The 27,869-nt window shown below is 42.5% G+C and overlaps 1 protein-coding gene across 7 annotated transcripts; it reads right to left on the bottom strand.

Annotated features, from left to right (window-relative positions):
- Positions 1-2,906: 2,906 nt before the first annotated feature.
- Stx16 (syntaxin 16) lies at positions 2,907-27,869 on the bottom strand. 7 transcript variants are annotated; one of them, XM_027946352.2, is made up of 9 exons: positions 27,020-27,109; positions 12,963-13,078; positions 12,732-12,839; positions 12,045-12,185; positions 10,962-11,127; positions 9,880-9,971; positions 9,227-9,370; positions 7,975-8,055; positions 2,907-5,800 (listed from the first exon to the last, which is right to left on the bottom strand). In XM_027946352.2, exons 2-9 carry the CDS (start codon positions 13,023-13,025, stop codon positions 5,696-5,698), a joined length of 900 nt encoding a protein of 299 aa, XP_027802153.1. In that variant the 5' UTR covers positions 13,026-13,078; positions 27,020-27,109; the 3' UTR covers positions 2,907-5,695. The 7 variants fall into 7 exon arrangements, with proteins under 7 accessions (XP_027802153.1, XP_027802150.1, XP_071465074.1 ...); XM_027946349.2 differs by having other exon boundaries at positions 26,969-27,059; XM_071608973.1 differs by lacking the exon at positions 27,020-27,109 and adding an exon at positions 19,360-19,429.

Genomic DNA, 27,869 nt, shown 5'->3' on the forward strand with positions numbered 1-27,869 from the left:
AAGTGCTACATTCTCAGGCAAATATTAAATCAGTTTTGCTCAAGACTATTTCTTATTATTTACAACTTCATGATGACATTATCCATCTTGGTAAGCGTTTTGTGTACATATACACCTTTTATAAACAACCCCAAGCTCACGTGTATGTACAGCAAGTCACGTCACAAAAGAATCATTATTTTCTGTCCAGCAGCGGGCTGACTCATCGGCAGCAATCTCTTCACACCAATTACACAAAAAACTGAACTGGGATAATGACACACCACTGTTTGCAAATCTCTCTTAGCTGCAGCCTGGCCTCATCTTTGTAATAAGAAAAAAAAAAAAAAATCCTTGAGGAAGCTTTTTACCAAATCACATCTTGACCATTAAATCTTTCTTGAAGAAGGTCATTTAATTTTATGGAAAGAAATGAACAATTAAAATGGCATAAGCAGAAATAGTGCTGGTCTGCAAATTAGAGAGCTGATGATTCTAGTTCCAGCTCTGAGTTACACTTTCTGCGTGACCTTGGTGAGTCCTGCTGCAGGCCTCAGTTTCCCCATCTGGAAAAGGGAGAGGCTTGGGGGTTTGAGTTGATGAAAATGGAGGTCTAGGGCTGGGGATATAGCTCAATTGGTAGAGTGCTTGCCTTGCATGCACTAAGCTCTGGGCTCAATCCCCAGCACCACAGGAAAAAAAAAGAAAAAAGAAAAAGAAAATGGAGGTCTGTACTGGTGACCCATAGCTAAAGATCAGGCTAAAACAAACAATTAAGAAAAAAATGTTTGATTTCCTCGCACCTACTCTGAGAAAAAGACCCAATAGTGCATACCAGAGCCCTTTGCCCCTGTGAAGACATCTATAAAATGAGAAATCTAGTGATTACTAATGGTAGAATCTGGATGATTAGTTAAAAGCAATTATAGGATTACAGCTGACAAACAGAAATGCTAAACCCAGTGGTCTATTTTAACTGAGTCCGATTTCAATGTGCATTGTGTTGAATGGAGCCTCATCTAAAATGGTCCATTTTAGCCAGATTATGGAACGAAAGTGGAGGACCACACAATTATCCTGAGCATTCAGGACAGTCCAGAGAGCTAATTTGGACAATTGGACAAATGATTATTTTCTTTTGCCTCAATTGACCAGATAATTGTGTGTGCAAGTCTCTGCCATTTGGCTCTGTGGAATGTCTCTTTGTGTGGTAAGAAAACCCACAGACTGGTCAATGACAACCATCTGAGGTGTTGTGGAGTTGAAGACAAGATGCACACAGTTGGTGCCCACTGTCTAACTCTGAGTCCTAAACGGAAACCTCTGTGCGCCCACCCAGGGCCTTCATTAGCTCATTTTGATACCCATCAATTTGAAGGGGGCTGTTTTCCCTCAGTTTCAAAACAGAACTAAACAAAAACACCAGGCACAAGGTTAAAGGTCCCATCTGGGTGGTCGAGAGGATTTGCAGATAGAAAAGCTAGGGGTTTCAAAGGCGGGTGTGCACAAGGAGAGCTGCAATGCAAGGCTGACACTGGAGTGTGTGCACAGTGCCAAGTTCCAGGGTGCAGCTAACAGAAGAAATCGAAACTTCCCGTACTCATCAGTGATGTGCACCACCAAGAAGCAGGCATTCTTCCCTGCACCCAACTAATGACTGTCCCCTTCCCAGCAAAGGTCTTTCTGTATGGTTCCCATATGGTTTGATGAGAAAGAGGGACCCTGATGACCTGAGGCAGCATGTGGAGAAACACACTGGCCATTGTGTGTGGATTCAGGTCATGCTGGACAAGGGCACTTGTTTCTCTGTGACCTCACAGTGGTAGCCATCCAGGGAAGACTGCGCTAACTTTGGGTTGACTGGACAACTAAACACGTAGGCTGTTTGCTACACTCGGCAGAGTAAATCTACATCCAGCCTTGCTCCCATGGTCAAGGTGAGCATTCAGAGGGGATGAGTCAATGCTCCACCACCTTCAGGCCAGGGCCTAAATCTTTGGAGTTCTCTGCCCAAGAGCAACCTTCTGGGTTTTATCTGATTGGGCTGGCAAGGACTCCATTGGGAACATAACCCAAAAGGTTGCCACTCAGGAAGCACACACGCAGCCGAGCCTGCAGCCACCTTCCTGCCATGTCAGAATGAATGACTTCTTTAATGTGATCACCATTAGTTTGGACATTCTCAAATCTAGAGCAGAAGTCTGTCCTTTGAGAGTGGATCTTACTCTCAGGCAGAGACATGGCTGACAAGCAAATTGGGCGAACTCTAATTTCTAGTCAAAGAACAGGGCAAGGGTATGGGGGTGGCAGCTGCTGCTTCTTTGGTCTCAGGATGAAATGCCCAGTACCAAGGACACTACCTGGACTGTGATATTAAAGCAGCTCATACCCCATCTTGATTCACTGGCAAACCTTCTGCCAGCAGTATCCATGTTGTAAGCCAGTACTTCCTGACAAAGGGCTACCCAGCCTTGCAAGGACCAAACAGTCTCGGCTTTGAGTCCAACTGACAAACAGTGTCCCTCAAGTTTTCAGTACAGCAGGATGGGAAAGGCGCAAGGCCATTTAGAAAATCAAGTGTCCCGAATCCTGTGTTTTAAGAATTACTTCAGGAACACTAGAGTTTCATGTGAAAATTTCCAAATGGTTCTTGGTATGTGTATGTTTTCAAAAGAAAAATAATTAACTCCTTTTAAGGCAGTTTCCCTTTTTGTATATTGGACAGCAAATAGATTGGTCCCTTTGAAAGCTTTCATTAGATAGACAGATTGACTTTCCGACACTCAGGCAAAGGCCTCGGGCACAAGATAAACAGTCACTAGCCCCAAAGATCACAGACCAGACCAGGCCAGGCGCTCCCCTGACACAAATGCAACTGAAGGAAACGGTAAACCCGCCATTAAAATTAATACCAGGACTGCAGGATGTTCTTTAATCTACACGACTGCTTTATTGTACAAAAAGTTTCCAGTGACAGTAAATTAGTTCTTAAAAAAGGACAAAAAAAGTCATTTTGGATAGAAGCATTTCACTAATTGCTTTATTTAAGCATACAAGAAAAAAAGTCTTATCTGACCAATTAGGTTGAAGGGTTTTATTACCTTTAAGAAGCCATTAGCTGGGATAAAACACTGCAAGCACTTGTGTCAAAACAAATAAATAATGCTCTCTCAATTAGCAAAGAGAGTGGTAAATCCGTTAAATTAGAGACACGTACTGCTTCATGTGGCATGGCCCAGCCAGCACCCACCACCACCACCAAAACCAGACAAACAAGAACAACAGACAGCAGTTTTTAGTTACAATCTCAGGGAAGACCATAAGCTTGGAGAACGGACACAACCACTTCCATTTGAACTGGCCCTGGACACTTGGAAGAGGGCATGTGTCCAGGTTAGGCCTGAGGGTCCCACAGGGCCCTTCCCAGGCCAGGGGAGAGTGGCCCGGGCAATCGACACCCCCAAGGCCCAATCACTGACAGGAGTTGTGGCCAGTTAAAGGTCCACCTCTTTGCAAGGCAAAGTGTTGCCCTGAGGTACCAGGCCATAACAACTGGTTTTCTCTTAACTTCCTCAAATGCTACGCATCCCCCTTACCCCTCCACCCCCCCCACCCTCCGCAACAGGCTCAACAAAACACACAGTGGTTTGAGAACCAACAGTCAGTGCACAAGCTCTGGGGCCAGCACCTGGCTGGGCCTGTCCGCCTCTGCCTCCGGGACCCCAGTCACAGCAGCAGACAGCTGGGGCTTGGCCAGCACTGCCCTGGCTGCAGGCAGAAGGGGACAGTTTCCCCTTCTCCAGGAGGTCCTGAAAATAAGTTCTAATCAGGTCTACTATGGTTTATGGGAGAACCCAAATTACCCTACTCAGGGCAATAAATATTTATAAATAAGTGGAGAGTCTTTCTTAAAGGGTCAATTTGCTTCAAGGGTTGCAAAGACCCTACCTTTTTAAAAACTTTTAACAATCATCAAGCACAGCCTCTGTGGATTGCTTCTGAGGCAAGACCCCTAACTGGGAGAGCCATCCCACCCCACCCCGCCACCATCTGACTATGGGGTCCCAGAGGTCTCTAGAGTCCCACACCTTGGAGATGCGGGGGAGGCACCCATTCCTCTTCCTTCATAAACATCTGCCTGGGAACGGCAGGCACACCTGTGGCAGCCCCTCACTCCACCCTGCCTCAGAAAGAGGAAACCGGAGGCCGCCTGGAGGCAGACACAATGAGAGAAGGGGAGGCCAGGCCGGGGCTGGGTGGTAAGCCCACGATTTGTTTGGATGACTGGAGTCTATAGCTTTGAGTGTATATTTCTGGAAACCACTTCAAAGTCAATTTTAGAGAGGCATTTTATGTGACCGGTTCAAGTAAAATGTAATACATTTAATGGGGTCATGCTCTTCTTAAAAATTTTAAGAGAAGCAAAAACAATGAAAAAGCTATAAAAAAAATTACACAAAGGCCAGTAAAATTACACTGGTATCAATTAAAACTGGGCAAGTAAAACTCAAACAGCCTCAGTTTTCAGAGTTATCACTGCCCCCCTGGCCCCAGTTCCTGGAACACAGAGGGAGACACTACAATGACACAGCGAGGGAAACCAAGTCCCACTCCCACGGGTGAGGGTTTCCCAGTTGCCGCCCTCGGGAACAGGACTACTTTCCCAGCATTGCTGAGTGGCAGCGGAAGAGCCCATAAATCAAACCACTGGTGGAAGATTTTACTTTGAAATGGAGTGATGTTTGGTTAATAATTTGAGATCCACTAATCCTAAATGGGGTGACCCATTTAAAATGGCCTCTGTGTAAATTCACAGTTCATTAGATGGAGTCTGGTTTGAACAGGTCATTATGTGGTTAGTATGTAAGTGATGGAGTGAGGACGGCCAGGGACAACCAGGACACACCGGCTCAGTCTGTGACATTCATGACACAGTCAAGCTTCCTCTTAATGGGAGATTGGTTCAAATCACCAACTTTTCAACTGAGGTGGTTTTGCTTAGTAACCCCTTTTGGTTTACAGTAGAAATGTGCAAAAATTTTAAATGAGGAATATTCTATTTACAATTAATTTAAACTTATGAAGCTGTTTTAACTGGCCCATCTAAATGTGTTAATTAACATCAATGATGGTTTCTTATTTTTCACACTTTGTTACTCTGATCATTAGCAGTGATGGAAAAGCTAAATTAAGTTAATGGGGAACAGATTATAAATTCTTAAAGGACTTCTTGGTTTGTTTCAACTGGAAAATATAGAGAGAAAGATGAAGAGGCATTTTTGCCTCTACTCATAAATTTTTGGTACCAAATTTCTTAAAAACCACATGGTTTAAAAAAAATTTTTCCAAAAATTATTTTAACATGCTGCTCAGACTTGACTGCTAAAAAAATAGCACGTAGACGTACCACACTGAGCAGCCACAGCAGTGCCAGAAACATTCAACTCACCTTCACTTTGTAAAAAATATGAATTATAACTGAGCAGAACCAACCTCCACCCTGTCACAAGAGTAAAGGTCCTCGCACCCTGAAAGAGATGAAAACAAAGGCCCACTGCCCCCACGCGGGGCGCCAGTGCAGCGAGGGGCAGCGGCAGAGGTGGACCCTGCACCTGGTGCCCGTACAGTCCACGGATGCAGCTCTGCAGTAGCCGGGGGTGCGGGCTGAGCCCCCACACCCAGGAAATCAGCGCAGTGGTGTGAGAACCCTACACTGCTAGCGAGACTTCACACCCACGAGGACGACAATGAGGACGATGGTGACGACAAAGAGTATCAGGATCACCAACATCTTCCGGTTCTTCTTTTGGTACTGCTCTGCCTACAGGGAGAGAAGGAAAGAGACAGTCATTTCCCCAGAACCCAAACCCAGTAGCCTTGCTTTCTGGAGAGGCTTCTGACATTTTCTGCATAGCAAGTAGCAATGTGTCTGCTAAAGACCAGGCCACATTAGTCAACCCTCCCTTGGTTTAATCGTGGACTCTGGAAAACATTGTTGGGATTTGCTGTTAAGACAAAGGCTGTAGAGATGCCAAAGACTGTGCTTCTGGATCTGGGTGCACCTGAATTCCCCCCACTCTGGCTTCCTCAGCCTCATAGAAAGTCCCATGTCTAGACACAGGTGCATATCGCCTTTCCTGTGAAAGAGAATAGAAGGTACAGTTCCCATAACCAGGAGGTACAGAACAGACGGCTGAGGCTCATTTTCAACCTCCCCTAAACTTAGAAATAAAAAACATTATCCTCTGAAACAGAAATGGGTTAAATGTGCCCCATGGCTGTTGTGAGCAGAGCCCACCTGAGGCGAGCCCTCCCAGTGCCAGGTGGTACTCAGAAAAACGGAGGAGCTCCCAAAAACCCAGCCTGGGGAGGCCCATCTGGGAGAGCTCAGAGGGAGCACTACATAACCCAACATGCCTGAGGTGCAGAAATGCCAGCATGCCCCATGCCACTGCCCCTGACAGGCCCTGAGAAAACCTCTTCCTATGCAGGATAGGAAGGCAAGGGGCCAACATGCACTCCAGGGAGTACAGACCCCCTCCAGATCTGCAATCCCAGGTGGATGAGGAGAACTGGCGAGGACATAGTTTTTTCTGTCCCACCTCCATGCCCCCTGCCTTCGTCCTTGGTGAGCCCCCCATCCACTGGTGGAGCCCCTTCTCAACTGAGAGGAAATGGCAGGACAGTGAAGTGACTACTAAGGCTCAGTCATCCTCAGAGGAGCCACGTGCCAGGACATAGCTGCCTGATCCCACTGCCCACATGAGGCCTGAGGGACCAGGGTGCACCTCTACTGTCCTAATGAGTACACCCAAGCCTAGGGCCAATACCCAAAACATACCAGAAGGCCTCTTGCAATGAGGCAGACAATACAACCCATGAGGACATTTCTAGTTCCCCTAGGTCTGTTTATTCCTGAGGGGAGGTTCCCCCACCTCCCCCCGTCCTTTTTAGAATGCAAAACATGCCCCACTCGTTGTTATTTAAGAAACTTCAAAAACAATGCATGATGCAGCAGCATATCAGAACCTGGTATCACACTGTGAAGAACTAAAGTTGATTTTCACTTTAATATACAGGGCTTGGCAACTGGGTTAATCTAAATACTTAAACAGCCTCTGCAAGGGCAGGGCATACCTCCCTCTCATTGGGTGCTGCTTTCAGTCCCTCCTGTGCCAGCCATGGCTAGCACCTGAGGCAGACTATAGACTGGGCGCTCTGTGAACCTGTCATTCGTGTTAGGTGGTCACCTGGGCTGTCTGGCGACTGGTTTTAGAACAGTAATATCGTATTGTGTTAGTGAATTGGGAAAAGGCTCATTGTGTGGCTAGGAACACTACTGGGTCTCATAATACAAGGAAGTGGACACAATTTGTTTTATCTGTGAAGCACTATTATATTCCTTTAAAAGAAAACATGTGCACGTAGTATTCGTGGCATGAGACTTCTAAGATGTTTCCCACTGATTTTTAACAGAAAGAAATGAACAAATATCATGAAAACATCCTGAAACAGGCACCTCATCAGCAAAGAATGAGAGCACCAGCGCTCACACTCCCACAAACTCCCTCTTCTCCAGGTAATGCACAGACTTGGCGTGGTCAGCAGAGGGAAAGTGAGACCTCTGTTCTCTCCAGAGGGACTCTCCACCAGCAAGGGGGTCAGGAGTCAGTAGCTGCTCCCAGCCAGATACCCCCACAGAGAATAAGAGATGACTCAGGAAAGGAAAACCAAGTCCCTTCAGGATTTACTGTCACAGCAACATGTAACCCCAGACTGCAGCACTTCTGGATCAGTTAACTGCAGCAAAATGGCAACAGCACCCCACAAGGCAGCTGGAATGAAATGGTGGTGTGCGTTGACACAACCACAGAGAGCTGGCCATGCACTGGAATGCCAACGGTAGCCATGGTGGAAATCTGTGAATTCTCTCACAAACTCTCCAGAGTTGCTGACATTTCCTAAAAACTCCCAACCAATGGAAGATGATATTACCTTGTGAAGCTGTTTCAAGCCATCTTCGGTTTTGATACAGGACTGTTCAACATTATAGTCAATTCTATCAAGGACCGTACCCTGAGTAACAAAGGACAGACACGCAGGATCAACAGTCGCAGTGGGGGAACTGAACTTTGAATACAAGACATGCAAATTTATAGACAGAATCTACCCTGCATGTTCTGACCACCTAACTGTGTGGCTAGGGGGCTCACAATGGAAGTGCAGGAGTTGACCCTCAAGCAACATCAGGTACTCCAGCCCAGAGTGCAGGGTTAGTTTCAATGAAGACTAGCTCATGGAAAAGAAAGACTTGACAACTTGAGGTTTTTGTTTTTGATTTTATTTTTTTGGATTTAGCCAATGTCTGATACACTGTATTCAGACTTACTAGGGATTTAAAAAATACAGAGTTCAATGGAAATAAGCTCTGTGCAGCAAAGAGACAACTTTGTTGCTCAACCCAGTCATGACTAGATCTGCTCACTGACCATTTATCTACAAAAGTGAACACGATTCTCCACAGGTCAGAGCAGAATACGGAAAGCTCCAACCTACCAACTAAAATTTAAAATCTAGTCTCAAAAAAAGTGTTTTTAATTGTTTAATTTCCTAGTTCCTATGGGAAGAAGGGGACACTGGGCTGCAGGGAGGGCAGGACTCTTATTGGAAACATGCTAGATCAGGAGAGATGGAGGTTCACTGGGAAGCACGGGAGTAATTAATGTAACTGGATCTTGTGTAGCCTGAACACTCCATTCTGCAGTTGGTTTCAGGGGGATCAGGACCCAAATCCCTGCTGGCAAGATAATAAAATGCCCTAATCAGATTTTAACGGTGAACAACAATTTAATTCTACTTGGAAGCTGGTGATTCTAAGCGCCATCACACAATAACCCGCCAAAATCCAAGAGGAAATCTTCTCTATTGCCAGAGTTAGGGCTGGGCTTGCTAGGTCCCCACAGTAGTGGGCTCATATCAATGCCCTGGGGCAGGGGCAGGGAATATTACAACTTCTACTTATTTCTTTTTATCTGAAAAAAAGTTTATTAATATTTTTATAGAGAAAGACAGCAGCCAATGTAAATCATTTGTAAGTACATACCTACTATGTATATATCTGTACACATGCACACACAGAGCACAGTTCAAATCTTTCCCTGATTGAAATACAGGATTCAAAGGACTTCGAAGAAGGATGCACATCACAGCAGGAAACTTCACAGATGGGGAAGGAGGACCTGCATACCTGTTCTACAATCATGGCTCCTAAGTCCCTAAAGATCTCATTGAGGTCAGAGATGGACTGCACGATCTGACGTATATCTCGCTCCCGCTCCTCCACCATCAGCGTGTTCTGCTCCACCAGCACCAGCTGGTCGTCTGTGAAGCCCTAGCGAAACAACAGCATGGAATTTCCCCACTGGGAAAGCTATGGCACGCCAGCTCAGATATCATTTAAAGAAAACGAATTCTGAAAATATTTCTATAAAGCACACGACAATAAGCACTTATTTTTCCATAATAGGAAAGATCCAAATTCCCCCAAGCAGCGGGATCTATGGCACTGTCACCAAAGCAGGGGACATAGAAAGAAGCCCAGTCTGTAGCCATGCAAGGGCTCAGGGATGACCCTGTGCTTCCTTGGGTTCTTCCTGAGAAAGCGGGATAAGACTGCTTTCCTGACAGTTCTGGAAAGCAGACTACAAGGTATCTCTGCAGGTTCTGGAAAGGAAGAAACAGTGTGGCTGTTCTTCCGCCTGCTGAAAAGGCTACTTGGTGGACATGGGAGTCAAGAGCACACTGCATCTGCACTGCACTGCACAGGAGTCGAGGTCTAGGACAGGAGGAAACCGAGGAGTGCCTATGCACAGCAGTCACTTTTGCAGCCCCTTCACGTACCCGATCATACAGAGTATTATCGTCTCCATCATCCATTAGTGGTACTGATGTATCAAAAAAATGCTGGGATCTTTCCTCTCGATTCTTCATGCCTATCATAGATAGGAATCCACTTTACTCGAATATGTAAACCATTCTGGTTACTGTTCCGCCATTAAAAAGGGGAAATCTAGAGTAAAACTCAACAGTCAAAGTGGAGATCTCCTAGAAGCTTCAGAGAAGCAGCTCTGGGGAGGGGAGGAGGGCATTAATACATGCGAGGGTGTGCCAGCCTTGAGAGACCTTCAAGACAAGTCCCACTCTAGCTGTGCACAGCTCACCTGATGCCAAGACAAAACGACACAACCATCTGAGAATCTCTGAGTGAAACAGAAATGGTCACTCTAACTGCTATTACAAAACATTAACAACAACAACAAATCAATATTTTCTCTAGGAGCATTTCTATTGAGAATCTCAAATAACCCTAATCAAATTTCAGAGGCAATACAATTAAAATACAAATACTGTCAGTTGTCAGAGGGAAGGGAAAGAGAGGTGTTTTTGTTTTTGTTTTTTTAAGCATGTGGGGACTTTATTGGCTGGTTGCAATGGCAAAGTAAAAACCCCATTTTCAAGGTAAGTAGAATGAGGATATGACTGGCTTTGAACTGTATGGGAAGAAAAGGTACACTGAACAAAGTGGTGGTGAAGGCAGGAAGTACTTATAAACTATTCTCAGAAGGTTTGTTAGGCATTCTCAAATACTTCAGTTGTTATACAAATATGTGGCTTCATGTGATGACAACTATTTCTTTTACCTATTTATGAGCAGTTCCCAAGCTTCAACAGCTAGAAAATAGCAATTTTTTTTCAACACGCTAGGATGATTTTCAAATTCCTCAAGTTTGAGATGGAATGCTTAGATGTCAACTACTCTAGGATCCTCTGGTTAACCTGGGGAGGGGACCTCCTTTTGTTACAAAAAGCATGAATGGAAAAGGTACAAGGAATAAATAGAGAAAGAGTTACAAAAAAGAAACAAAGAGAACAAAAAGTAATTCTTTTCTCTAAGTCCCTTCAGTAGGGCAGGCAGCACTCACGTTTGAGGTAGCCCGACTGTGCATGCCGGAAGCTGGTGGACAGTTCCTGCAGGGCCTGTGCCAGGGAGGCAACCACATTGCGTAGCAGCCGCTCCTCCTGCTCCGAGCAGGCCCTGCGGGCCCGGCTGGGCAGGGCCTGCACAGCACGCTGGCACCTGTGGAAGAGCTGAGAGAATGGCCATGCTCAGGGCAAAAAGGCCTCTGCCACATAAAAGTGGGGGAGGGCAGTGCTGTGCCATGTAGCAGCGCAGGGAAAGCTGCCGGGATGGAAACCACCTTCAGCTTCACTTGTACACCCAGGAGGATGCAACTGGGTTCCCCTTCCCACATCCCTGTGCCTGTGGTGCGCCCCACACTGCATGTGACCTCATGCCATTTTTACCAGCTACCCTGCTATCACTGCCCTCTTCTCCTTTAATTCCCATGCACACACCAGAAGGCAGGTACTAGCATTGCTGTCATTCCCACTTTTATAGAATGGTGGAGTTAGAGGGATTCATGGAGAAACCAGTGTTCCCACGTTAGGATACTCCTCCTCTGAAGACAGGCATTCAAGAGATTCAAACAAATAAAAATACAAACACTAATGCTTAAACACAGCCCATGGTAGTTAAAAATTATTCAGATTTAACATTTTATAATGAATCCCAATATTGTGTATAATTATATATATCAAATTTTTTAACATTTATAAAAAAAATTTAGCATGCTGTTTTTTTTCAATTATGAGAACTGTATTTTAACATAAATTTTTAAAGCACTAGTATATAAAAGAAATTGTATATTTAAAAATAAAGATTGAATTCCACACTATTCTGAATTTAATTTTTATTTAACTAATACATAGTAGCACATACTAACAATTAAAAAATAGTCCCCACATCTCCAGGTCACTGCACCCATATGTTGCTACCTGGTGGGCCTCAGGGCCTCTATAAGTTCCTTTGAGAACTTCACGCTTGGAAGTGAAACTCTAGAATGGTCCACCAGCTGGTTTAGAGTGGCAATACTGTGTGGCTTTTGAGATGGCCTCAAGGAGACTTGGCCTGGCCATCAACTTCCCAGGATCCTCTGTGGTCTCACCTGTGTGATCTCTTGGGTGGTTATTTCAATGGCGTGTTCCTCCTCACTGCTGTCATCCAGGGTGGGTCTGTTTAAATGCTTATCGTGAAGGCTGGCTAATTCCTTCATCTTCTGTTTAATCCGGCCAACATCGTATTGTATCTGAATAAATGAAGTCACCAGAGCTCCATGATGCCTGGCAGGTGTCTAGGCCACTGAGACAACTACACTCAGAACAGAGCTGGGCCTTCAAGTTACCCCGAAATTAAACATCGCCCTTGAATAACTTTTCAATTTCTTTCTATAATTCAGGTGGATACCACTAACATGAAAACTGAAGCCAAGGGCTGGGGCTATACTTCAGTGGCAGAGTGCTTGCCTCACACCTATAAGGCACTGGGTTCAATCCTTAGCACCACATAAAAATAAACAAAATAAAGTCATTCTGTCCTCCTACAACTACAACTACAAAAAACAACAACAAAAAAAAAACCCCAAAACCAAAAAACAACAAACAAACAAACAAACAAAAAAACAACTAAAGCCAAATCATTAACACATACTTTTCTTGTGTGGTATGTAAAATGAATAAACCCAATGCTTAAGTATTTCATCTACAGTCACAGTAGTTTACATGGCAGATATCGTAAAACATGTTATTATTACTTTAAAAAAAATGAGATACTGATAAACTCTCATTCAACTTACTTCATCCACTCCATCCACCCATTTCGGAGGTGACCTCTTTGTCACACCAATTGCTGCTTCTGGGTCTAAGCTAATGCCTGACACCAGTGCCATACGGTCATCAGCAAGCTACAGGAAAATAAATGGACATTAAAAATTTTTTTTGGATTCAGTTTAGGTAAGGAAACTCTTCCTCCCTTTTAAATGTGGCTCCCTAAAGAGCTAAAGAAACATAGGAGTAAATGCACTTGCCTGTATTATAAACTTGCTTTTGACACTTAGGATTTGGAACTGTTTTCCTATCTTTTCATGCATCAGTTCTTAATTTCCTTGGGCATACTTGTGAACATGAATCTGACTTGATCTGGCTATAGAAATGTAATGAAAAAGTCAACAGAAGATCCTTAAAAGAAAGGCCTCTTAGTACCAAACTACAATAGAACGGCATGAACCTCAGCAATTAATGTGAACAGATACAAGTAAAAAGAAATCCTAGGCTATAAACGGAACTAATACAAAATTTTAATAGTAGCAAGGTTTACTTACATCCACTCAGCTTATTTTGTAAATAGTAATGATTGATCCAGTTATCTCAGTCACGAGATCATCAACCATGTGCTAAAGCATGTGAAAGAGCTGCCTGACCCAGGCAGTCACCCACAGGCCAGAGCAATGCTCGACACCCGCAGTGCAGTCTCACCGGTCATTTCTCTCCCCACTTAGAAACCCAGAGGCAACATTCTCCCTTATTCTGAAATGATATCGATATTCCTTTTCTTCTCTCTCTCTCTTGCTCCCTTTTTAAGAATGGGAAGAAATCGCAGATTTGCAAGGTTAAGCTTTTTTTTTTTGGGGGGGGGGGGAGCTGGAGGCAGTGAATGGGTTGAAAAGATTTGGAGGTGACCTCTGAAGCTCAGAATTTTTAAATGGCAATTTCAGAAGATCCCAATGAAAATCAAAATACTGGAAAATGGTCTATAAAAAAGCCCTTTATAGATAATACTCTTGTAAATTTCTAAATCATACTGTAGAACTAGGTGAGGAATTTCTATTCCTTTCTCTCTTCCCTTCAATTATCTAAATTCATTTTTTTTATTCATCTGGCAAAAACTTATTTGCTTACCTAACAATAAAGAAGTAAAGACAAAATTTTAAAAACCCATAGGTAAAAGAAAACAAATATCACATAAGAAAAAAATCTAGATTAAAAGAACTCTTCAAGTAATAAGCCCTAAATACAGAACAGGGCTCACAGCAAAATGCCTAAAAGCAAACTGGTGTCTTGGCCTTCCAGACCCCCATGCCTCTCCAACCTGGCAGCCAGGCCCTGCCTTGCTCTGCACTGGGTATCCTCTGTACCACGGGCACCGCATCCACTCAGGAAATGAGTCTTGTGCAAGGACCACACACATACAGGACCAGACCCCAGGACTAGCCTAGAAGGCCATGGAGGAAGGATTCAGTCCACTGCATTGATCCAAGGCCTAGAGCCACAGGTCCAGGGTTGCCTCCATTCCTAAACAAATGGTGCATTACCCAAACCTGCACTGTCTGGGGTTGAAGTGGTGGACTCTCCATCACCTCCATTACCACCTTTTGTTTGTTTTTAAGAGTTCACTAATAGGAAATTTCACATTCCTTTTATTATTTCAATCCTCACAAAAACTAGGTGAGCTAGGAACTATTATTCCAATCTATAAATACAGAAATTGAAACTCAGAAAAGTAGCTTGCCCAAGGCCACAGAGCTATTATGTGACAGATTAAAACCTGGGTCAGCTGAATCCAGAAGACCCTTCCACCCTACAAGCTGCCAATCACTCTGGCAGGTCCATGAAATATAACTGCAATTTGCTAAGAAAATGAATCAGGACAAGCCATCAGATTAAAGCTCAACAAAACCCAGAACTTTGATTCATTCCCCAACAACTGCACAGGCTCCATAACTGTTAGGAAAAAAATGGTCTCTTCTACCGACAGGCTGTGGAGCAGACACAAATGTGTCCTGCCTGCAGACAATCAGGGGCAGTGCTAGTGACTGCTCCACATTCCTGATCCAAGGCCACAGAGGGGCATCCAACTTTGTGAAAGGCAGAGGGACAAAACACATGGTCACTTAACGGCACACTGCCAGTGTGTGCTGAATAGGGAATAACTTATAATAACAACCTGAACTTATACTCCAGCTTTTTTTACTAAGCAAAATCTAAAATTGCCATACCTTTTGATAAGCCACAGATTTTCCACTATACCACTTATCTAATCTACCATATGTTATTATTATGCCATATTTCAATACAGCAATAATGATTTATGTATAATGATTTTGTTTCTATAATGATTTATAATGAACAAAATAAGTTGACCTGTTTACACTTTTACAAATATACATCAAGCTAAAATTTACCTGTACTGTGACTAATACTGTTTTATCTAAACAAAATATTGTAAACCACACATAACAGCTAAAGTGGATCCAATTCTTTTAAGCAATATTTATACAAGAAATGTGTTCTCCCCAAGTTAGATGTAAATCAAACCTGGGGCAAATGTACTTTTCTAAGGGTCCTAAAGAAGCTGGCTAATGAGGCAGTCCCTCCAGGAAAGCTTGGTCACCAGCCCACCCAGTTGGATGTGAGTGTTCCTGCACACCACATCAGTAGTTTGCCAATGAGAGAACAGCACATTCTTTGGGATAGCAAACTTCAAATGGCCAACAATTTGTCCCCTTTTTGATAGCATCTACAGCCATAACTCACCATGATAGAAATGCTGCCCTACTGAGAAGAAATGTATCATTTCTTTTATCAGTACCAATTGGTAATGTACTATTATAAAAGAAGACAGGATATTTTGGGAAGGGAAACAATTGAGAATAAATGTCAATTACTTGAAACAAATATGAACATAAAAATACATTTTAAGTCTCAAATAGTCACCCTTTCAACTTCTAAAAATCTCACTTGCCACTTAAAAACACGTTTTCTTGTTTGCTGAAATTCCAGCATACATTTCCACTTTCAGTTGCCATCCTACTCCACACAGACCTTAAAAAACTGTCAATTTTCATTTTATTTATTCTTGCCTAATTTCAACATGATCCCCCTCTCTCTAAAAATATGATGTTGGTTATTAAAGCTTTTCTTAATTAACTTGTACTTCTTAAGTTTAAAAAAAAAAAAAAACCACCTTCCCTTTTTTTTAAATAAGAAAAAATTGTTACAAAAGCTGTAGAGCAGGGTGTGGTGGCACATGTCTGTGATCCCAGCTAATCTGGAGATTGAGAGCATTGAGAGTTCAAGGCCGGCTTGGGCAACTTAGCAAGATTCTGCCTCAAAACAAAATAAAAAGGGCCAGGGATGTGACTTAATGGTTAAGAATATTCCTAGCATGCTCAAGGTCCTAGATTTAAACACAAGTATGAAGGTGGGGGGAAGAGCTGTACTTAGGACAATTAAGAATTTAAGAATGCTTATCTCTTTAACTTGGGGTTGTCCTCCAAGAACCATGGAGTATACTACCCTAACCTGTGGAAATGCAGAAAAACTCCAGCAGAGGCTCAGATAGCACACTTAAGTGACTTTCTTGCTAGTCTCATCTTTTGCCCTTGATCCACTTCAGATGTGGACATTAGTTCTGTTAAAGAGCACAATGTAGACAACTTCCTGATCTATGGAAGGAACATGCTCACTCCCTCTCTAAATCCCACTTGTGTGTGCAGGCTGATTTAGTATGCTATAAGATTAAGGACACAGCACAGCCTCCTAGGGATAGGGAAAGTCAGTAAGCTAAAAACTAAAACAAGCCCGGCCACGATGTACTGGGATCAGGACAACACTGACAACTCTGAGCTGCCCGGAAGAGGGCCATTTACCAAGCACAGAAGGACACTAAAGACTGCAGCCCAGACACTCGGCTTGCAGGAGGCATGCACACTGCAGAGCGGCAGCACCATCCTGAAACTCCAAAGCTAAAAGCCTGGCTTCTTGGAGGGGTGAAAAAGCAGAGGGATGAGAGAATTGAGTGTCAGCACTGTGTATTTTCAACATGTGCTGATTTAAAAACAATACTGTTCCAGATTATGAAATGACAAAATACTTTTTAAACTATAAAAATATAGAAATAAAAGAGTTGAGAATCACCCACCCTGACATTAAACATCATTAGTTTCACTGATTCTTTTTTCTTAACTAACCCTTAACCCTTAAGGAGCGGGGTTGGGGTTGGGGAATGGACCAGCCTGGGCGCAGGGACTTTCTCAAGGCCACACAGACATGACCAGAGACCTGACCCAGACACCAATACACCACCTGCCCCTCCCCAAGCTATGTGGTTTGGGGGCCTGACATTTATATCTTGTGATTTTTTTTTTAAAGTCTCTATTTTGAATTTTAAAAACCCAGCCATTTGGGAGATGACTTGTCATAAGCAGATGAGAGGAGGAGGACAAAACAGAGGCCAGGCACTTCCCTGGCGGAGAGAATGGCAGTACTGGATCTCTTCCTCAGAGGACATCTTGTTGAGCATTTTCTGAGAATGAAGGTGGTGTCTCCCGGGTTCTTGATTTGAGTAGGAGAGTGACCAACTGTCAGAGTGACCTACAGAAAGCCCTAGAAGGAACAGGCTCTGGTAGACAGAGGCCTTTTCTGTGGGGGCTCAGGCAGAGAGACACCAGGGTGAAGCCTACCCTAGCCCAGGAGGAGTCTGAGTAGACCATCCCAGTACATCCCAGCTCCTGGTTCAGCACCTGACACTTCACAGTGATGAACACACAATTAGCTAGATGAATCAGCAGTAAATGAATGGGATGAATGGATGAGGTAAATAAAACAAGTCATACAATTCTGGAAGTTACACTCCATGAAAAAACCTAATGGTGCTGGAGGAGGAGAAAAAGTGGCAAGTGAGACACACAAGGGGGTAAAGTGGCCACAGGCACCCCAGGTAGACAGGCAGGAAGGCACCCCAGGTAGACAGGCAGGAAGAGTTTGTCACACTTGCACTTCCGTCCATGAACAGAGAAAGGGCACTTGGGATCTCTGGTCACCAAAGGCTGAGCCTGGGAAAGGAAAAGGGCCCGCTAGCTCAGACGGCACACAGGCAGTCTCTGAACTTGCTGACTGAAGAGGAAGTGGGAAAGGGAAGATGGGTTCAGAGGGCTGACCCTTTGGCAACCAGGGCCACCGTGTGCCTCCCATGCAAATGCCCCTTCACCCAGAGTCCTTCCTGTATTTGCTTTTGTCCCTCATCAGACATTGCTCTTGGAGGGTCACAGGTTTTAACCTTACCAACTGCTCAGTAAGGAGTAACATCTATTTTATATTACATTTATTTTAAAACTGCCTGCACTATGTGCCTCAGAGCCTTAACAGTGCTGGAGTTTGGTCAGCAAAACCATCCATGTCCACTGCACCCCAGATATCCTTAACTTCATTGTGACCTCTCCCCTCTGCAGACCCAGGCTGGGTGCTAGCAGGGAAGCTCTTGAACAAGGCAGGGAACTCCCACCAAGGACTGGCAGCACCTGCTCAAGGAGCTTCCAGCTGAGAGTATGCTTTAACAACTGACAAAAGTCACCTGTGCACGTGTTGAATGCATCCTCCGCCCCAAAAAAGGGTGTGCAGTAGAAATGGAATGTCCCTTCCAGTCCCAGCTTCTCTTGGGAGATATTCACTGCTAGTGGTTTTGTGTGTATCTTTTCAGTTTTTAAAGTACATACAAGCATAAATGTGAGTTATTTTCCTTAAAAAAAAAAAAAAAAAAAGTGTGTGGGGTGGGGGTGAAAAGTAAGATTCACATTACCCACACTGCTTTGCCTGTGGCTTCCTTCCCACTAAGCAGTGTGGCCGGGAAGACAACTTGGGGACTGAGGACATCGTAGGATTTATTTAATGGGCTCCTAATGAAGGATATTTCAGTTGTGTACTAGCAACTAGTTAAGGTTTTCTGAATTTTTACATAAATCTTAGTCTATCAGGACCCCACACGCTCTGAAGGCAGTGGTCCTGTTCGCAGCTCACTGTACAAGTCTATAACTAAAACCAAAGAGCCCTTCCCCGCAGTCACTCATTGCAAGAGTCATCCCTGGTGAGAAGTGCCGAGATGGATGGGTGGCAGCAGTGTCATCTCATTTCCCTCGACCTTTCTAGGAGAGCTAGAAGGAAGGTGCCTGAGCACACACTCCCTCCACCTGCTGGGCGAGATGTAGCGCCCAGCTCCAGAAACGCATTCCACATGTCATCCCAGACACAACAAAGTAGGAAGATGTGGAAGACCCTCTCGGGGCTTCAGTCCCACCTCCCTGGGCTTCTGTCAGGCAGCATGTCCTCCTGTGCTCTACTTGAGCCATAGTATCACTCCCCTCTAACTTCACATTTCAAAAAACACTCAACTTTCGCTGCTTCCAATGGTGAGACACCTCCCAAGAGGTGCAAATGCTGCCCCACACCTCCTTCTAATCACCAGCTCATGCAGGGTGAAGACACTCAACAAATCTAAGCATTACTTTGTTAGACATATTATAATCAAAACAAATGCTAAAACATATATAATGTCCACTAGCATTTTATATATGAGCAAAGACTTTAGGAAAAAGAGGTACTTTATAAACTAAAATCACCTCACATGCAAAAATATCCAAAACACAGTACCTCATCCAGCTCCTGCAGATGTGTTGTTGCCGTCAGGTGGGTCCAGGTAGGGAGAGCAGGAAGAAAGGCATGGGGCAGACAGACAAGGCACCGGCAGGTGAGAAAACAGGTGTTAAGCAACTCTAAATTGACTAAAAACAAAGATCCACTAGTCAAGGCATTTAAAACTGTTCCCTTCTGATTCTTGCTTTCTAAAAAATAAAAGCTGCATTAAGATATATTTTTATTTTTATTAACTGTGGTTGCTTTGTTAAAGGAAATAGGATATAAGAAACAAATAGTTGTAAAAATTAAAATACAATGGAAATAAACACTTTGTTTTCACTAAAGTATACTAGTTAAACTGTTTCATAAATATCAAATATCACATACCATGCCACATTCTAAATTTTCTGCAGAAGATTAAATAAGAGAACAAGCTAAGATGTAATGTTACTGTGTCAAATAAATGCATATGTTAACATATAAATCAGCCCTGCAAGTGCAACAAAATTAAAAAATGAACAACCCTCAAAATTGTCTACTGCATTCAGCTATCTGAGCGACCCCATGTGTAAGGGCTCTACAAACAAAATCCCACAGACATGGCTTCATCTGTGGTCATGGAGAGCCGAGAAACCACTCTTTCCCGGGAAAACACAGGTGGGAAAATAAAAGAAAAATTCTCAACACTTGCTTGGTATGTATTATTATCAGTCTAGAAAGCACACAATCATCTATAAGGCTATTATAAAAGCAAGCAAATAAGACAAAACAAAAGGTAAAGAGAGCTGTCTGTGAGGGGGAGCAGGGAGGGGGAGTTGAGCTTCTATTTCTAACTAAAGATTCTTTTTAGATCAACGTGGAACTCTATCTTCTGAATAGACAGTTACTAATGACAGATAATCTAAACAACTAGGTCTTTTTTTTTTTACAGTATTGATCATGGAAATAATTAGTGGTGAATTGCAATAATCAACTGTGTTGATTTTCTTGTTTAGCAGTAAATTTAGAAAATTTAAAAAAACACACAAAATGTTCTCACTTAAAAATTAATAGTGCAAATGAAGTTGGTCTATCAGGACCAAAACACGACGACACAATGATAGCAATAAGATGTACTCAACCCACACTTCTTAGGTGGAACTTCAAGAGGTGACATTCTAGAAACCTGAAAACCTTCCTCACTCCTACAATTTGCTGGGGGCAAAGGAGAACGGTATTTATAAATACATGCCCCTCACAGTAGTGCCAGAAGATACCGGGAGAAGAAAGTGTCAATGGAAATCTGATCTTATTTCCTTTTACTTTAAAAAGGAAAAATGTTTGTTTGTTTTATAGTTTAACATTTCCAGCAAGAAAGCATGACACCTTTTATCAATAAAACTAGATGCAAGCCAAAACCCTAAGCATGGCTGCTCCGGCCTCTTCCCGCTTTGCAGCATTTAATCTTTGAACAAAATATCATCGCAAACCCCGGTCAGGATCTCTGCTGTGCACTACAGCCTTCGATGCTGGAGAATACACACCCTGCTTTTTTATTTCTACAATTACTAGATGAGAAGAGGTAAAACTGCAACCTGAGATTCTAGGGCTACACACAACTCTTTTCTTACAAATAAGAAAACTAAGCTTCAAAATGTATAAATGCATTGCCTAAGGTCACAGAGCTTGCTGATGGTTAGGATGGGGACAGTCCCAGTGTCCAGACCTCTTTCCGTGCCATCCTCGGCCTCTCTAATTTTATTAACAATTCAGGACTTATTGTAACAGCCAGCTGCCACAGCACAGGGATTAAATTCAGAAGGCCCTCTTTTCATAGACGCCCCCCCCCCCCATTTTGCTACTTAAAAACAGAAGGCTTTCAAAACCCCCCAGTCACAAAATTACCAGAACATTTAGTGAAGATCTGAATGAAAACATTGAGAATCACCACCAGGAAAAAAACAAAATACAGCTGAATGAACACACGTTTCTACATATCTACACCTTCTAAATCTTTATAATGTCTAAATCTAAGTTTCTGACCTACCAATGGCATGAAATCAAGCAAATATTGAAAACTCCAAGTAGCATGTGGAATTTATAGTCTAAAAAACTTTCTACATAAAACTGAAAAATAAGTGGAAACCCATCTGTGTTTACTCAGGAAGTCTGGAAAAGTTGAGCAAAATGAGTTGGAAATACAGGTCTATGCTATAGTGATATTTACTTTATTTCCATTACTGCCAAAATAAAAGCTTGCTTCACTTTTATCCAACAAAGTACCCTTATTCTCAAGTAAGCCTCACTGCTCAAATGGAACCTTTAAAAGCAGAAAAGCAAATAGATCTAAAGAGAAATATACAATGATTTCATACTTGGATTCTAAAGACAGAGAACTGATTTTCCAACAGACAGCCTGGAATAGGGCTCAGAACCTTCACTCTGCAAGTTGGAACTGACTAGGGAAGGCCACAGAGATGAAAAAAGACTCTAGCCTACTGCAAGGAAAGAAATGCACCTTAACAACAAATCTTTACATTTTCCAGGGTCTGCAACCCGTGTTCTAGAAAACAGCCAGCACCAGTGTGGTCCAGGAGGTGAGCATAGAGCTCTAGCCACATGAGCTCAGTTCCACCCAGAGCCCCCCATTCATGAGATGGGTGATGCTCGGCCAACTTCCAACCCCTCTATACCTATACCCATACCTGTATCACAAGCACCTAGGAGGTGAGGCACTGTGAGGATGACATGAGGTTACTCAGGGAGAGGGTTCAGTGCAGTGCCAGGCACATAGTAAGCACTCAATAAAATCTTAGCTAATATTATAGTCAACACTGAATAAGGAGCTTAGATTTCTTTTACCTAGAGTTAATCCTTATTTTCTTCTTAAAGCACATATTTTATTAAACATAATGTGCTAGTTTCAAACTAAGACCAATTAACTCAAGCTTCCATTTATAGATTATGCATTATTTTAAAGCAGAGCATAGATTATGTGGTAAACCCTACCAATGTAGCTCCAGCCCTGCATTAGATTCATTACAGGAGATCAAAGAAAACAAAAATCCATACAGCATCTCATCAAATGAACAGCAGCTCAACTTCCACTTTTCATTCATTCATTCATTCATTCAAGACTTTACACTTTTTAATGATTCTTGAACTTGTACATCTATTTCAGTTTCCTTAAGCCAAACTGCCTGGAACTGCTTGTATGAGTGGCTATCTTAAAACTTACACTCAGCTGATACCACGTCAAAAAGTTATTTCTGCAAAGTATCAGGGCTACTTCTCAGGATTTTTGTCAGTAAACATGAACGGACAGCCACAACACTGTTGTTGACTATGGGTTTTTCCCTTTTCAAAATACTGGGTGCTTTGGTTGGGAGAAACAAAACAAAACAAAAAAAGCTATGTGCTTTGGTTGGGAGAAACAACATATTCAAAAAGAACTCGAGAAAACAACTGTTGAATACACAGGACTACTATTAATTCAAACTTCTCAATTTACAAATGAGGCAAAAGAGTAAGTCTGCTACAGAGTGGGACTCCCCTGAGTTCCCAGACTAACCATCCACAGCTTTTTCCTTTATTTCATGCTGCCTTGAGGCACAAACATGACGGGGTGCCCAAAACAGAGTGCAAGAGAACGACCCAACAAGTGTGTTTTCCTGAGACTAAAATCAAACCCCAGTCTGCTTTTAACAATTAGCTTTACTAATATTAATGCAACAAAATGCACTAATAAGTAGAATTTTGTTCAATTTGGGGCACTGAAATTTAAGAAAGATACAGAAAAACTAGACCTTATTTCTAGGAAAGAAATTAAACCATGCGTCTGAGCCGGGACTTCTAAACCTAGGGTAAAAAAAAAAAAAAAAAAAAACACACCGGGGAACAAGGCTTCAGGGTCTTCATGCAGAAGGAGAAAGAGCCTTCCTATGACATAGATCCTAGGGGAAAAAAAGTAAAACTAGGACTACAGGCTGGGAGACATAGACGTAATTGAAGTCAATAAAGGAAAAGACGCTTCAGTAGTAAAAGGTTTGGAATGCCGAGCCCCTGGAATTTCTTCCCGCTGTCACAGAAAGTGATGGGGCAAAGGCGGGCAGTTGTCAACAATTGGGAGATATTGGGCCAAATGACTTTTTAGTCCCTTCTGGGGACTTGAAGATTTTCATTTTGACACGGTAACAAAAGGTTTAAATTCCTGCTTATCTGTGACATATTTAAATTCCTGCTTATTTGTAACATACTTGCCTGAATGCTATAAAAAAATCTCAATGCATATATAGGTACCTACAATAACCCCCACTACCAATGAACTTCTAGCTTTTTCTTCAAATTAGTATTCAAAGAAATGTGGATTTAAATTTTGGGGATAGTATTAGATGTGCTTTGTTTTGAGTTGTGTGTGAAACCACATACACACAGACGCCACTTTGCAATCAATTTCTGCAGTTTTCCCCTCAAACAGGGTTGTAAAAATCCAGCATTACATTTTTTAAAAAAATCAATTATTTGAGGTAATTCATTTTTAATTGTGCATAAGACAACAAATGCACCAAAATTAACTTCTACAGTTTTTATTCTAAGTAGGAAGTTAAAATTTCATGTTACAATTTCAATTTTTTAAATTAAGTTAAAGTCTTGTGTTTGGTTACTTCCCTTTTTAATTATCTAAGTTTAGATATACATATTTATAAATTGTCTCTTTAATTGTTTTATTTTTCTATGATAAACATATTTCTTTTAAGTTTTTATTTATTACTTTTCAAACAAAGTATGTAAAAATGGTAAAATATCCTATAACATATTCATCTGTAGACTTCACAATTAACAGCATTTTGCTTTATTGGCTTCCTCTATTTTTGAGGGACATTGAGTATTTAAATAAGTAACAGCCGTTTTGACATTTCACTTCGAAACATTTCAGTAGGCATCTCTACTAAAATTAACAATTTTAATTAGTTATAATTAATCAGTATTTCTTAGTATCCCGTAAAACCTAGACCATATCAAATCCGACAGATATAGTTTTGCTTTTGTTATATGGCTTTAAAATTATCAAGTCAGAAATGAGGTTTTAAAATATTTGAGCTAGAAGTGCAGTGAGGAACACTGAAAATCATAGTTTTTAAAAATCACAGTTTTTAAAAAATCACATTAGCCATGTCTTTTTCTCCAAAATATTTATAATTTTTCAAATGTCCAGAAAAGGTAAAAAACGGCAATCTCTACATATATTCACACCTGGCTATATTTGATTCTGTGTGCGCAGAAATGGTTTCTGTGAAATCACCCGTAAGCAAACAGAAGGTGTAATACTTCGCCCTAAACACTTCAGAAATTGATGGCACACAGTGTCTAATGTACACAATCAAAATTCACAAATGTGCTTTGTTTTAAAATTCTAACTTAGGCAAACTAATTCTGTTAGACTGCAAGATCTATTTTTTAGACTCTGAATTGACTACACAGATATTTGAAATGATCTGATTGTTTTTAAGGATCAGAAAAAGATTTTAAATGCTCCCACTAATATAGGCATATAATATTTTCAATGGTGTGACATAAAAATATTTTTAATGTTCCGACTTAAAACATGTGTTTTTAGTTAGATTTAGAAATCTACTTTCAAGAAACTGAATTAGCTAAATATATCTGTACATTTCCCGACATATCTATTTTCCCAAAATTGTACACTTCAGTAATTTATTTAATTATTTTACTTAGCTTACATATTTTTAAAAAATTTTGAAATTAGAAAAGCATTTTAAAATGTGGTTTGACTCAGAAATGTACTTTTAAAAAGCACCCGTCTCAGACACCAGGTTTTTAAATCATCTCACTTAAAGATTAAAAAAGGAAAGAAAAAATTCTCAAGTTACACAAAGGTTCAGGGTGTGTTGAATTTTATAACTGAAAAATTTAAAATGATGTTTTATTAATTAAAAGTGAGACCCCAGAAGCATTAACACGGGTTTTAGTTCCGTGTTTTCCCCCTACAAAGAAGCATAAAATCAAGTCATTTAAGGAGCATGCAATTCTTCCTATTTAACATAACTAAAGACCCATTGAGGAATTTCATTCCTTCAGTTTCTGCACTCTATTTCTTGGCTTATTTCAGGACACTGTTTTCAAAATTAGCGCTAGACATAGTCTGTTTCTGTGCTTGACAGCTTTACATTTATTTCTGTATAATACCATTTCTTTCCTTTTATAAATGTAAAATGCCTTCAAATTCTCATGTAAATAAATAGAAACCCAATATATCCAGTCCTTGCTTTCTATGCTTTTTGACCAAAGTTTACATCTTTTTATTCCTGAAAGTGCACACATGGCTTAAAATCGCTTTTCAATGAGTAATATGGCTAAAGATATTTTCCACCACGACTTACAAAAACGAAAAACTGTCTTGGTAGACATGTCAATAATTACAACACTTGCCATAATTTTTCTATTTAGTATTATGGATAAATAATAAAGAAAAAAATTAAAAGGTAGTACAGCTACTATGAGGTGAAATAAACATTGGATTTCAAAGCTCTCTTTCAAGCATAATCCCCAAGAATCAGATCTTGGGGGTACTGTTCCCCCATGTTCCAGTTGTTTCCATTCAAACCTAGCCTGGCTAGAGCAGGAAGCCCCCTACTAACACAAGCTTTATATCTTCACTTTTCAATTAAAGATATTACAGAGCTAATAATCAACATTATTGTTTGAATCACCCTGACCCGCCCCCTTATTTAAAAGAGCAGTAAACTGAGGCTCAGAAAAGGAAAGTTAGCCCCATCAAAAGCAACCCTAAAACAGTAATCTTTCTAAGACCTTGCTTTAAAAAAAAAAAAAAAAAAAACTCTCCTGTTAGGCTAAGTGAAGGTTCTGGTTAATAAAAATTTAAAAAGAACATGTGCTATTTTGAGGGGTTAATTTTCACATACACATCATGTTTTTTAAAAAAGTTCGAATGCAGGGGAAAGCTTAATTTCCTGTCTGGGAAATGGAAAATGAAGAGCCTCGCACCTCACAGTCGCACAAACATGAGCCCCCAGGAAAAACAGTGAAGCAATTATTCATAGGGAACATGGCCACACAGAGGGCTGCGAGGCCATTAAAAGAAAAGGGGTGGAAAACACACACACAACAACAACAACAACACAACTCCTTCCTCTTTGGGGGAAGGGAACTGTTCACTTGCAAAGATTTGGGTCTGCGATCCCGCAACTCAAGTCATTAGGGCCCAAGTGAAGCCCACCATGAGGGCGGGGGGAGCTTCAAACAAAACAAAACAAAAAGAAGTCTTCAGAAAAGCCTAACGCTTCCAAATCCAAGTGTTAAAACATATGTAAATTGGAAGCCACCGGTCGTGCAGTGACGAAGGCGGGAGGGGGGAGGACTGGGAGGGCTGCGGAAGTGAGAGGGCAAGGCAGAGGTGGGGCAGGGGCCTAGGACGGTTTCCTCAGCCAGGGTTATAGAGGCCCTCTGACCCTAGCCACGAGACCTTGCATTTCCGTATTATTCTTAGTCTTATTTTTCTTCTTCTTATTTTTTTTTTTAAACAGAGAGACAGACAGAGACAGACAGACAGGCGGAGCCGCAGTGCACACGGTGCGTGTGTCGGAGAGGCCGCCAGGAGACTCACCGCAGCAATGCTACGTGAATGCAGAGGGCTGGAGGTGGTGTGACTACTCACTTGCTCGGCTAACAGCTGCCGGTTTTGGATGGAATTATTCCGCAACAACAAGAAAGCGTCGGTTAAACGCCTGGTGGCCATGTCTCACCCTTTGTGACCCCCCACTCAGGGTCCCCCCGCCCACTGATAGTCCTGATTGATTCACTTTCTCTTGGTCTGGCCTAGCCGGCCCACCCTTTCACAGAAGCCTCTCTTCACGAGGCCCAAAGCCGAAAAGCGCAGCTTTGCGCTCCGCCAAAGCGCAAAGACCCCTCCCCAAATAACCACCTAGGCTTTCCAATTGTCTGACTCCCCCTACCCAAGACCTGACTTCGATCTCTAAGCACTTGAATCCCCCCAATCCTTGCTTAGCGGGCCAACGTCCCAGAGACCCCACCCCAATCCAACCTTCGATCTACAAGCGTCTAACTCGCCAATCCAGCTCGGAAGTGGGAGGGCCTGAAGCCCCCTACCACTCTCAGTTGCTGAGACCCCCAAAGGTCCTGGCCCCCGGGCCCTAGCGCGGGTGCTGCGCTAGGCCCCGCCCTGACGCCGGGCGCCTTGCCCCCCCACCCGCGCGAGGCCCGCTCTAGGTTTCTGTGTGGACAACCCGAAGCAGGCCCGAGCCCTGAACTACAGAGCGCCTGCAGCTCCCTACTCGGCAGACCGAGCTTGCCAACGCTCAGCCCGACCTCCTGACCCCTTCCTTTCCTGAGTGGCCTGGTCCTCCACTGCCAGCAGGCTGCCGGCCTCCAGGAGGTCAGCAGGGCCTGCCTCCCCGGCCTTTTCACGCCTCTTCTCCGGCTCCCTCCATCCCCGGATCTGACTGTAGCCCAGCCCCGGGCCGTTTCCGTGCCGTGGTCCCGGGTTC

This window comes from Marmota flaviventris, chromosome 2 (assembly GCF_047511675.1).
Source record: "Marmota flaviventris isolate mMarFla1 chromosome 2, mMarFla1.hap1, whole genome shotgun sequence".
NCBI classification, from domain to species: domain Eukaryota; kingdom Metazoa; phylum Chordata; class Mammalia; order Rodentia; family Sciuridae; genus Marmota; species Marmota flaviventris.

Bases quoted from the DNA above. Each gene is read 5' to 3' on its own strand.
- Stx16 (XM_027946345.2), bottom strand. From the start codon at position 27,100: ATGGCCACCAGGCGTTTAACCGACGCTTTCTTGTTGTTGCGGAATAAT. The intron at 12,186-12,731 runs GTAAGTTGAATG...TCATTTATTCAG, and splicing joins GGGTGGATGGAGTGGATGAA to ATACAATACGATGTTGGCCG. The intron at 9,972-10,961 runs GTGAGTGCTGCC...TATCTATGATAG, and splicing joins ACAGTCGGGCTACCTCAAAC to GCATGAAGAATCGAGAGGAA.